The following is a 13,294-nucleotide window of genomic DNA, read 5'->3' as shown; positions in this document are numbered from 1 at the left end:
TACAAAAATTAGCCAGGCATGGTGGCACATGCCTGTAATCTCAGCTACTCGGGAGGCTGAGGCAGAAGAATCACTTGAACCTGGGAGGCGGAGGTTGCAGTGAGCCAAGATTGTGCCACTGCACTACAGCCTGGGCAACAGAGAGAGACTCTGTCTCAAAAAGAAGAAAAGAGATCGAGACCATCCTGGCCAACATGGTGAAACCCCGTCTCTACTGAAAATACAAAAATTAGCTGGGCATGGTGGCGCACTCCTGTAGTCCCAGCTACTCAGGAGGCTGAGGCAGGAGAATCGCTTGAACCGAGGCGGCGGAGGTTGCAGTGAGCCGAGATCACACCACCGCCCTCCAGGCTGGTGGCAGAGTAAGACTCCGTCTCAAAAAAAAAAAAATCATTTGTATTTTTCTCCCCACTGAGAACTTGCTAATAATACGCAACTTCAGCCTAAGAAGTATTTTACTACCAATCACTAACCACCAGACAAGTATGGAAAAGCAACAAACAATACAACCTTCTGCTGTGGGTATAGAGAATGTCAGGGACCACCATTAATTATAATTATATACCGTTACTATAGGCACCTGCCAGAATCACACAATGTATTCTTGTAAATATATAATTAAAAACAATGGATATTAATAGGAAAAATATTCAAGATAAATGAGAGCAAGTTACAAAATTATAGTAAGAATCCTGTATTTATAGAAAAATCAATTCATATATGATAGTAAACACAAAGGCAATCTGGAGAAGGTACTAATTGTTAACAGTAATTTTTGGCAGGAATATGTGTATGTAAGGGGGAAAGTATAGAAAAGTTTACCTACATAAAATATTTCTGTTTAACAATGCATACTCATTATTTATGTATTTAGATTTTTTTTTAATGCAAAGGATTTCTATTTCCTCTCACATTATGCATTTAATAGTGTTGACTTATTTTTAGAAAATGAAATTAAAAAAAAAAACAACTCAGTAAAGCAAGTGCCTTTAAGAACATGTGTTTTCATTACTTTCCTTTTGGGTAGTGAGGGGGAAATGTGTCACACCTTCCTGGCACTCACTTGTTGAGCCCACAGTCAAGACCACAGTCATATGGGATTCTTTGATGTGCTCTTCCCTAGCCTCTTGAAATCTTTTTCTTCCTCTGCACAAAAGCTTAAAGCTTCATTCTCTTGGAGTTTTCCTCTAAATAATCAAAGTGTGTGGGGGTGGGATAGGGTGGTTGTTTGTACTACAAGTGTGAAAAATTATATTCTGAACTGTTCCCTGAAATGAAGACCAAAAAAAGGAAACATCTAGGATGGTCAAATGGCTCAAACTAGTCAAGAGTTCACTAGGATCAGGTTCTGAGGAACTCAATGTCCTCATGACCTGATTTACCTCAGGCCATCCCAAAATTATGAAAGTCATCCAGCAACCAAGAGACCAATGAGAAAAAAACTTCATAAACTCTCCAAGAGGGAAACTGAACATACAATTTTACTTCAGAAACAAACCAAGCAGGGTCATCATCATTAATGTGAAAATTTTACTAACACTGTCACTCCCTTTCATTTATTAAATCCATTAAGAATCATGAGTTATAAAACACTTGGCAGTGACGAAGCTGTAAAGACTATTAAGGAGGCAGTGGGGTTACTTTCCTGTCTGCTCTCTTTCTTATGTGTTACACACCAACCCACCTGTTGATCATGTCATCCAACTTGGCCAAGTCAGTATGTGGAAATGCAGGTTCCTCATCTTCAAGCTGTGGTGGGGCATCACCTTGACCTTGCTCATCTGGGGGAGTTGCCGGGGAATTTTCATTGGAAGAATCAGGCGATGAAGTCTTAATTAAAAATTAAATATTCCACATTTAAGTTTCTATAACATATGTAAAACAGTAATCCAAACACCAACACAGACAAGCATTGCAGATTTTAAAATTCAGTAAATAGCCCTACATATCCATGGGTTCTGCATCTGCAAAGTCAACCAACAACCTTGGATTGAAAATATTCAGGAAAAATTGAATATGTGCTGAATATGTACAAACTTTTTTGCTTGTCATGATTCCCCAAACAATACAGCATAATAACGATTTATACAGCATTGACACTATATTAGGCATCATAAGTAATCTAGAGATGATGTGAAGTATATACAGAAAGATGTACATGAGTTATATTCAAATACTAAACCATTTTATATCAGGGACTTGAGCATACACCAATTTTGCTAGCCAAGTGGTAAGAGGTCCTGGAACCAATCTTCTATGAATACTAAGGGACAACTGTATTGTAAATTTTTACAAAAGATAAAATAATTGAAAGTTTATGATGTTTCAGGCCATCTCTGTACTACTGTGCTTTAAAATAATTTCATTTAATTCTCAACAACCTAATGAAGTATGCTACTGCCATTTAATAGATGCAAAAAACTCAGACAATAAGTAGCCCAAGATCACACAACTCAAATTCTATACTCAGGATTTGAATCAAAGTCTAAATAGTTTGTGTGCTCAATCATAACGTGTACTGCCTCTCTGCTTACATTTCCCATTATATGAGCCATGACAGAAATTATTCTACAAATATGATACATCTCATTTTACACAATATAATTTATAACTTCTACTTTTTTTTATTTGAAGGGGGGAAAACGTAATTATTTCCATAATTTCCCCACACCCAAACTATTACTCAAACAACAATTATTTAGAAGTTCATGTTATGGTTTTTAAATAAGTAAATCACTTTCAACTAACGTGGCTATTTTTCCACTTCTTTTAGTCTTCATTTTTAGCATGTCTTTCTCTCCCCCCTGCTTTAGCAGTGCATAATATTTTCACAACTAAGTGAATGAACTTTTATGACCTTTACTCTTAATTCAGAAAGCAGGTGGTATCTTCTCTTTCAAAATGAAACTAACCTAAATTTTAAACTGATTTTTACTCATGTGTTCTTGAATTTTCTATTCACTGTAGAGAAAGGGGCCCCTCGCCCTAACACTCAAGCACCTATTGAACGGTTGTAAAATAAAGAGTTGCATAAGTAAGCACTTGCACGAAGACAGATGAGTTTACCAGCATTAATATGTTTTACTTACAAAGTTTATACATGAACTCATATGGTCAATTAGTAACTAAATGGTGAACTTCTACTTAAGATGGAGAACACTGTGCAGGTGCCCACAGAGCTGGTCTCAAGGCAAAGGAAACTACAGCACAGAAGTCAAGTGTTACAAGTCCAACAAAAATGTCTGATGTGAAGTATGTAACTTTGGAAGTCTGCTTTATTATTATTTAACTCCTCTCCCCCCGACATAGTTTATACATGCTCATAGAAAATAGAAAATATAAAAAATAAAATTTAAAACACCTATAATTCCACACCTATAAACATCACCGATATTTATTTCCTTGTAATCTTTAAGAGTAAATAAAAACTGTCCATATATATGTTCAATAAAACTGGAATTATACTTAAGTCTGTGTCCTTTTCCATTCAATGTATCTAGGTATTCAATATTTTTGATCATTAGAAATCTTTTTTTTTTTTTTTTGAGACGGAGTCTCGCTCTGCCACCCAGGCCCAGGCTGGAGTGCAGTGGCCGGATCTCAGCTCACTGCAAGCTCCACCTCCCGGGTTTACGCCATTCTCCTGCCTCAGCCTCCCGAGTAGCTGGGACTACAGGCGCCCGCCACCTCGCCCGGCTAGTTTTTTTTTGTATTTTTTAGTAGAGACGGGGTTTCACCGTGTTAGCCAGGATGGTCTCGATCTCCTGACCTCGTGATCCGCCCGTCTCGGCCTCCCAAAGTGCTGGGATTACAGGCTTGAGCCACCGCGCCCGGCCTTTGATCATTAGAAATCTTAAAAAAATATTAATGGCCAGATAATATTGCATGAATTAAACAAAATTAAGGAGACATTTAGTATTTGGTATTTTTTACTGCTAACAAACATAAACATAGCTGTAATGAATGTTCTCATATATAAACCTTTGTGTTGAACTTCAACTTTTCCTTAGGATAGGATCCTGGATATATAATTACTAGAACAGTATAAACAATTTCTTTGAAGGCCACTGACATATACTGCCAAATTTCATTTCAGAAAATCTGCACCCTCCCAGCAACCGCATCCAAAAGTGTTCATCCCACGGTGCCTCTGCCAAGGCTGTTTCATTTCTCAAGTTTTACTACATACTAAAGCCTAAAATTCTCTAAGAGAATTCTTTTAAAGGCATGCTTAAAAAAATTTAAGTGAAAAATCTGATTTTAGAAATTCCTTTTATGCCAGGACATAAAAAGCATATCCAAAAAGTGAGCCCTAAATTGAACAGTGATTAACACTTTGGTTGCTGTTTCTTGGTACAACTGTGTCAGATCTTGTAAAATAAAATCCTAACATTAATAAATAGAGAAAAACAAAATGTTAGGGTGAGGGATAATGTAATTTGTTTCATTCCTTTGTTATTTTAAATTACCAGTCATCTTAAAAAATGTAAAGTTTTTAGAAGAAAAGGAACACAACGTAGACATAGAATATTAGGTTGAATATTACAAACCCAAGAGCTCTAAAAATCATCAAGTACATCTTAAAATAAGAGTAAGGTTAAATAAAAGGTTTAGATTTTTGTCTAAAGCCATGCAAATCAGAAACATTGCAAAAGAAGTTAGAATTCCACGGACAATGCAGGTATAAAATGGAAAAGAAAGAGGGAAAGATATTGGAACTCTAACTACTAGCTTCTGGTTTAAAATTAGAAATCTTTGGCATCCAAACTCAAACCTCTGACTATGCTTTTAAAAACCCGAATACTGGGTAACAAATGTATGATACAGGAAGGACTTAACTCTGTCCAAGACCTGTGACCAAACGCTTTAATGTTTTATGTCTCGAAAATGGGAACTAGAGAGGAAAAGGAATAAAACTGACACACTTATTTGGGGGAGAAAAAAACCCCAACTTGTTCACTTCTCTAAAACGGCAGAGAAAGAGGAAAAAGGAGAGACAGAAGCTCTTTTCTATACTACTTATAATAGAATATCTAATCTGTAATAGCTGGACAATAAGAACTTATCCCCAAATAATAGTATAAAAACTTAAAAATAACACTTTTGCCTAAAAACTTACCCGACTCTACACAAACATGTAAAAATTGGAAGCAGCATGTTTGTGATAATTTACACACACCTCAACTAACTAACCTCTAAGCACTGTTTGAGCTGCACATCACAAGTGTTAATGTTTTGTCATTCAGTTTAAATACTTCCCAATATAAAACTGCATATATTAGAAAAGACAACTGAAATCAATCATCTAAATTTCCATTTCAAGAAATGAGAAAAAGAACAGCAAACCAAATCCAAACTAAAAGGAACAGAGATGCGCGCGTGTGAGAGAGAAAGAGTGTGTGTGTGTGTGTGCGTGCGTGTCTGTGTGTATGTTGGCAGGAGGGGGTGGGGGGAGGGAGTAAAGACAAGAGAGTTGGTTTTTTAGAAGGTTTAATGACATTAGTAGTGGTATCAGAAATAAGGAGGCATTACCATAGGCCCCAAGACACAAAAAAGATAATAAAAAGGGTCATTAACAACTTTACCTCAAATTTGAAAATCTAGATGAAATAAACCAATTCCTTGAAAAACACAATTTACCAGAAGACGCTAAAAATTTAAAAATTCCTCCACTTAAAAAAAAAAATGGATCTGCCAGGCACAGGTGGCTCATGCCTGTAATCCCAGCATTTTGGGAGGCCAAGGCAGGCGGATCACGAGGTAAGGAGTTTGAGACCAGCCTGACCAACATGGTGAAACCCTGTCTCTACTAGAAATACAAAAATTAGCCAGGTGTGGTGGGATGCACCTGTAATCCCAGCTACTCAGGAGGCTGAGGCAGGAGAAACGCTTGAACCAGGGAGGCGGAGGTAGCAGTGAGCCAAGATCACACCACTGCACTCCAGCCTGGGCAACAGAACAAGACTCCATCTCCAAATAAAAGAATGGATCTTCAATTAAAACTTTTCCATAAATAAAACCCCAGGCCAGATGGGTCCACCAGTAAAATCTTCCAAACAATTAATGAAAAAATAATAAACTTCGCATAAATTCATCCAGAGAACAGAAAGAGACACACCCTATGAGTTTTGAGGTCAGCATAAAACCTTAATACCAAAATCTATGTTTAGCATTACTTCAATTGATCCTTCTAACAATCCATGAAGTAGTTACACTATTATTACCCTCATTGTACAGATAGACAAACTTGAGGCTTAGAGGTTATATAATTTACCCAGAGTCATAACGCAAATAAGGTACAAAGCTGAAATTTGAACGCTAGGCAACATGACTTGGGTCCATGTTCTTTTTATAATCTTATCGTAAATTGACAATTTACAATTGTATGTATTTATGGGGTAGAAAGTGGTGTCACGATTTATGATGGGTCTATGCTAATCATAGGCTACACTGAACGATTTAATGCTTTCCCTCTTAGAATTGACACATGGCTTAATTTTAATGACTGACAGTTAAGCCGCCAGAAAAAGACTACATAATCAAGGATTACCATCTACACCACTTGAGCTTTCTTGTTACTATGCAAGACCTATGTTCATTTTTCTTTTTTTTTTTTTTTTTTTCTTTTTTTTTGGAGATGGAGTCTCACTCTGTCACCCACGCTGGAATGCAGTGGCGCCATCTTGGCTCACTGCAACCTCTGCCTCCTGGGTTCAAGGGATTCTTCTGCCTCAGCCTCCTGAGCAGCTGGGGACTACAGATGCGCACCACTACACCCAGCTAATTTTTGTATTTTTTAGTAGAGACAGGGTTTCACCATATTGGTCAGGCTGGTCCCGAACTCTTGACCTCGTGATCCACCTGCCTCGGCCTCCCAAAGTGCTGGGATTACAGGTGTGAGCCACCACGCCCGACCTGTTCACTTTTGTTAATCAAAACTTAAAATAACAGTTGCTTCACTAAGTATTTAGAACACGTTCCATCATTTAGTACCCCAACAGTAGACCTACCAATGTAGGTTTTGGTTTTTTGGGTTTTTTTTTGCGACAGAGACTAGCTCTGTCACCCAGGCTGGAGTACAGTGGCGCTATCTCAGCTCACTGTAACCTCAGCCTCCCAGGTTAAAGCGATTCTCTTGTCTCAGCCTCCCAAGTAGCTGGGATTACAGGCGCACGCTACCACGCCCGGCTAATTTTTGTAGGGTTTCACCCTGCTGGCCAGGCTGGTCTCAAACTCCTGACCTCAAGTGATCCGCCTGCCCTGACCTCCCAAAGTGCTGGGATTACAGGTGCGAACCACTGAGCCCAGCCCCACTCCACTGTAGCTTTAACTAGTATCTTCAACATCCTACCTGATTCTGTTGGAGGGGGGGCTGAGACTGTCCATCAGGAGCCTGGCCCTGGTTGTCATTCCCTCCGACCGGAGAGCCACGAGTCGTGGCTGTCATACTCGACACAGGGCAGATCTTTGCAATTTTGTCTGCTTATGTAGTTGTCTTGAGAAAAGAAATTATAGTCCACTTATAGAAGATGAAGTACCAGCATTTGTCAGTCTTAAAAAGGTCCAATTCAAGAATAAACCATCTTGCAGAGACCATTGCATAACCTACAAATAGAAAGAGGAAAAAGTAATTGGTTTTAGACATAAAAAACATGAATTATCGAACTGTTCAAATTTAGTATCACCAGTGAATCTAGTCAGGAAAAAGGGGCTATAGAAACAAGAGAAAGTAAAAAGCTGAAGTTTCATTAATACTACATTTAACTTAAAACTGATAATGTTACACTGGCCATTATACCAAGAAAACAAACATAGCCTCCTGGAAATGACGCCAAAGGCAATATATCAAACTACTTAACTGTCATTTTAATTAAATTAAGAAAGGGCAAAAACTATCTGTTTTCAATTTGCTGATGCATTCATTATACTGCAAGAATAATAAGGACAGGAGGTATGATGGTGGGGTCCCTGGCGAGGGCTCAAGCCTGGACCTGTAGCCCTAAATGAGAACAGGCATTCCTGTTTTCACACCCAAGTGTGCCCTTTTGGCCTGCCACGCACCCCTATCCTGTGCCCATATAAACCCCAAGCCCCAGGCTCCAAAAGCAGAAGAGTGGCAGAGCAGCGTAGCACAGCAGAGAAGAAGAAAAGTGAGGAAGTATCTAAAGGTGGAGAGGAGGTTGAAGATGGGGGCGGTTGGAGATTGGCTGAGAGATAGCCAAACTCCAGGAGAAGATCATCTTCCCACTCCATCCCCTCTCACCAGCTCCCCATCCCACTGAGAGCCACTTCCATCAATCACTCTAATAAAATCTCCACATTCACCATCCTTCAAGTCCCTGTGACCTGGTTCTTCCCGGACACAGGAAAAGAACTCGGGATGCCCTGAATGCGGGAACCCAAAAAGGATGCCACATTGACTCTTTTCTGAGCTGTTTAACACTTATGCTGGGACAACAGGGCTAAAAGAGCATAGTAACACTCCTAGACACTGCTGTGGGGCCAGAGCCCAAAAGCGCTCTCCCTGGCTCCTGTACCTGCTCACCTGTGAGCTCCCCTTCCCATAAGAGGAATAAACAAGCCGCATTCCTGTCACACGTCCAGTCCTGTGAGGGGGTCAGGGAAGTCTCCTGTTTCAATAACGTGTACTAAGACAAAGTATAAAGTAATTTTTTAAAACATTTTAAGGAAGGCTGCACAACTAACATTTATTACTGATACTAGGGCATTATAAACGGTTTTTTTAAACAAGCTTCCAAGTGCTTTTAATATTAACACTTTGGAGAGAAACATCAGGGGTGCACGCATACAGAATAAGACCACGTAGAGATGCAGCAAAAAGGTGGCCACCTGCAAGCCACAGAGAAGAAACCAAGCCTACCAACACATTGATATTGGGCTTCTGGCCTTCAGAATTGTGAGAGAACAAATTTCTGTTAAGCTCCCCACCCTCTCCACCCCCTACAAACAAAAAACCCTGAAAACCCCAAAAACCTCTGGCAAAATTTTCTTTAAGAGGGTTCAAAGTACATAACACTCCAATACAACTTAATTTGTCAGATGATCTCAGCTCTCTACTTTGGCAAGGTTTTGACTCCAGCCACTCCTAGAGCCAGGGTTAGAAGGCCACAACTGTTTAAGAACAGGGAACTCTTCTTTACAACCTGACCAGCAAACGAGTATAGAAAAATGCTACCAAATCCTCAATTCTATATTCATTGTATCAGTAGCCCTCTTCAGCTGCACAATAAAATCACTTCAGGTGATTTTATTTAAAACACTGATGCCCAGGTTCCTCTCCAGATGGAACAAATTACAGTATCTGGGAGTGAGGCCTAGGCATCAGTACTTTGCAAAAAATCTTCCCCAGTGAATGACTCTAACATGCCACCAGATAGAGGAAACTTAACTGATTGGTTCTAACTCACTGGCTCTCATGAGATTAAGAGAGACTTCCCACAAGCATTGCAAAGTTTCATTTCTAAGTTTTCTAATCATGACCTGGCTTAAGACATTCAAGACCAAACGTACACCATGGTATATAAAACATACCTGGGGCTTGCTTCTGTAATATTAATACCCAAGTATTTTTCACCAGACACTTAGGTTACTAAACCACTGCAGGAAGTTTCCAAGTGCTTTGCCACAACTCACTTGATTCTCATACCCAGTCTATGCAGCAAAGAAATTGAGTAGTATCTCCATTTTACAGGGTCAAAAATAAGAGACAGCAGGGGCTTGCCCAAGTTATGCAGAACAGACTCTAATTCAGATCTGACTCTAAGACTTCTTCCTCTTCAAGCTCTCTATCATTGTCAAAAAAAAGTTGACGTACATTTTAACCCCCGCCTCCACCCAACATACACACAAATTATAGGTAGATTAATGAGGAAAATGTAAACTATAGAAAGTGCTAGAGGAATATGTTTAAAATCAGGAGCAGTGGCTCACGCCTGTAATTCTAGCACTTTGGGAGGCCAAGGCAGGCGAATCACTTGAGGTCAGGAGTTCAAAACCAGCCTGGCCAACATGGTGAAACCCCATCTCTACTAAAAATACCAAAAAAAAAAAAAAAAAATTTAGCCACTCATGGTGGCTCACCCCTGTAGTCCCAGCTACTGAGGAGGCTGAGTCAGGAGAATCACTTGAACCCAGGAGGTGGAGGTAGCAGTGAGCTGAGATGGGGCCACTGCACTCTAGCCTGGGCAACGCAGCGAGATCCTGCCTCAAACAAACAAACAAAAAAAACTTGACTAAAGCACACACAAAAACTGATTTTTAAGATATGTCCTCCTGTAGGCAAAATTCAGAGGCTTCAGGAAGAAGTCAGATAGATTTTTCTCTGAAAAATTAAAGAGCAAACAGTGGAAGAAAATATCTGTAAACTATATATGTCCAACAAATTACAAAATAAAGACACCTCAGTAGAAAAACAGGCAAAGGGTATGTAGACTTCTCAGAAAAAGAAATAGAAATGACTAATAAATACATGAAATAAGACGTAATTTTAAAATAGAGCTTTTCACATGTTAGGCACTGTTTGTAGCACTGTAATCCTTACAAATGTATATAGTAGGAACTAGTATCATCTCTCTTCACAGGTAAGGAAAGGGAGGCACAGAGAGCAAAAGTAAATTACCAGTATCAGTAAGTACTAAGTGGCAAAATGGGATTCGAACCCAGGGAGTCCATAGCTCTTAAATGCTACACTAGCCTGCCTCTCAACCTCATCAGTAATTGTGAAAATGCAAATTAAAAAACCAAGATTTGTTCCACTGATCAAACTGGCAAAGCAAAACAAAGCTTTAAGACTGACACTATCAAGTACCGGTGAGTCTAAGACATAGAAGCTCTTTAAACACATAAAGTGGAAAACAAAAATGAAAAAGTCGGGTTTAAGCAGTCCCTCTTTCGCTTTTGTTATCCATTTTATACACCCTAAATTACAAAAAGTGTTACGTGAAGCAGACATTTTTAAAAACCTTGAGAAACTTGCCTATCATTTTCCTTAGTCACTTTGGGTCTGCTGACAAATTATGTGAATTATTATTTTCTTTTTGGAGACAGAGTCTTGCTCTGTCACCCAGGCTGCAGTACAGTGGTGCAATCTTGGCTCACTGCAACCTCCGCCTCCTGGGTTCAAGCAATTCTCCTGCCTCAGCCTCCCAAGTAGGTGGGACTACAGGCCTGTGCTGCCGCCACCAGGCTAATATGTGAATGATTACATTCTTGGCACTCAAAATACTAGCTAACCAATTCAACTTTATTCTTGTCTACCTCAAATCTGCTCCAGTTTCTTCTTCTTCTTGTCCCTCAGTCTGGGGTCATGATCCCATTGTATACCCTCTCCAAGGGATGATGCTCCAATCATCATCATCCCCAATCAATCTTTTCCCAGCCTGTGCTTGAATCTTCCCTACTGAAAATCACCAGTGTCTGCCCTTCCCTTTTCCCACAAGTCATAACACTGTCTCCATCTCCCCTTTTCTTTCTTTTTAAATAAATGTGATGGAGACAGAGTAGCTAAGTTGTAAATTTTGGGTTTTTGGTTGTTGTTTTAAGACCCAGGCTGGTCACGAGATCCTGGGCTCAAGCAATTCTCCCTCCTGGCCTCCCAAAGTGCTGGGATTACAGTTGTGAGCCACCATGCCCCGCCCATGTCGCCTTTCACTTTGCCCATTCTCACCTGGCTCCACCCAAAGCTACTAAAACTAAAACTGCTTTAAGCCAGAAGGTCTTAATTGAGATGTAGGGATGGGCTTGAAGATTAATTCCCCTAAAAATCACATACAAAGCTTTTGAGTATGTCCATTAGGGGAAGCACGAGAAGAAGGTCCAATGTTCTACTTACTAACTGACAAATCAAATAACTGCTTCTCAATATTCATCCTGTTTGCCCTCTTCTCATCATTAGACACTGACCTCCTCTCCCTTCTTGAAACTCTGAGCTTCCTTGGCCTATATAATCCTGGACTCCAGGTTTCCCGTCCACTTCTCTTCAAAGGAAAGGGATAGAGTGGCAGTTCTTACAGTTCTAACACTGAAACTGAGGTGAAAACCACTAGAGAGTTGGCTCTACACGTCTAGAATTCAGGCACAACTTGGGAATCTTGAACACAGATCCAATTAATCACAAAAGGGTAGGAAGAGATGGATTCATCAGCACCACCTGGGAGTCTGGTTTTTTTCCCGAAAATAAATACAACCTCTACTCCCTACCATCTCCTCCTGAGAGTGACGAGGTAAGCGACTATATATATTCCCAAGTGTGGGGCAAGTGGGAGGCCGGGGAGATCACCTTGTCTACTAAGCCAATACTATGTCTCTTTTAAAAGTATTTCCAGGAAGCAATCCAAGGACAAACAAAATGTGGTACATACATTCAGTGGATTATTCAGTATTTTTAAAAAAGAAAGGAAATTGACAGGTGCTACGATATGGGTGAACCTTGAGGATATCATGCTAAGTGAAGTTAGTCATTCACAAAAGAACAATATTGCATAATTCCACAAACATGGGTACCCGGATTAGTCACACTCGTACAGAAAATAGAATGATGGTTGCCAGAGGCTGGGGGGATAAGGGGTTATTGCTTAAGGGGTACAGCGTTTCAGTTTGGAAAGAAGAGAAATTCTGGAAATGGATGATGGTAAGCATCCCACAATGTGAATGTACTCAATGCCACTGAACTGCAAACTTAAAAATGGTTAAAATCAGCCGAGCACAGTGGTTCATGCCTGTAATCCCAGCACTTTGGGAGGCTGAGGCAGGTGGATCACTTGAGGTCAAGAGTTCAAGAACAGCTTGACCAACATGGTGAAACTCGTCTCTACTAAAAATACAAAAATTAGCCGGGCGTGGTGGCTCACGCCTGTAATCCCAGCACTTTGGGAGGCCGAGGTGGGCGGATCATGAGGTCAGGAGATCCAGACCATCCTGGCTAACACGGTGAAACCCCATCTCTACCAATAATACAAAAAAATTAGCCAGGCGCGGTGGCAGGCGCCTGTAGTCCCAGCTACTCGGGAGGCTGAGGCAGGAGAATAGCGTGAACCCGGGAGGCTGAGCTTGCAGTGAGCCGAGATGGCACCACTGTACTCCAGCCTGGGCGACAGAGTGAAACTCCACCTCAAAAAAAAAAAAAAAAAAAAGGTTAAAATGATAAATTTTATGTATATTTTCCCACAGTAAAATTGTACATATAGAATACTCGCTGTTCCCTTACCCTGCAGTTCTTTAGCATTTGGAGATCATTTGAGCTAAAATAGCTCAAAATTATATTCTCATATTTTTT

At 40.1% G+C, this 13,294-nt stretch overlaps 1 protein-coding gene across 5 annotated transcripts in view; it reads right to left on the bottom strand.

Moving 5' to 3' along the window:
- Positions 1–13,294, bottom strand: part of USP9X (ubiquitin specific peptidase 9 X-linked) — a 150,008-nt gene that overhangs the window by 103,089 nt on the left and 33,625 nt on the right. For all 5 annotated transcript variants that reach the window (XM_030933583.1, XM_030933581.1, XM_030933585.1 and 2 more), the window contains exons 2-3: positions 7,352–7,605; positions 1,685–1,830 (exon numbers count right to left, since the gene is read on the bottom strand). In XM_030933583.1, coding sequence (XP_030789443.1) covers positions 1,685–1,830; positions 7,352–7,447 — 242 coding nt within the window. In that variant the 5' untranslated portion in view covers positions 7,448–7,605. The remainder of the gene's footprint in view (positions 1–1,684; positions 1,831–7,351; positions 7,606–13,294) is intronic.

This window comes from Rhinopithecus roxellana, chromosome 7 (genome assembly GCF_007565055.1).
Source record: "Rhinopithecus roxellana isolate Shanxi Qingling chromosome 7, ASM756505v1, whole genome shotgun sequence".
Classification (NCBI taxonomy): domain Eukaryota; kingdom Metazoa; phylum Chordata; class Mammalia; order Primates; family Cercopithecidae; genus Rhinopithecus; species Rhinopithecus roxellana.
Note: the sequence above shows the minus strand (reverse complement) of the source record. Positions and strands in the feature narration are given on the sequence as shown.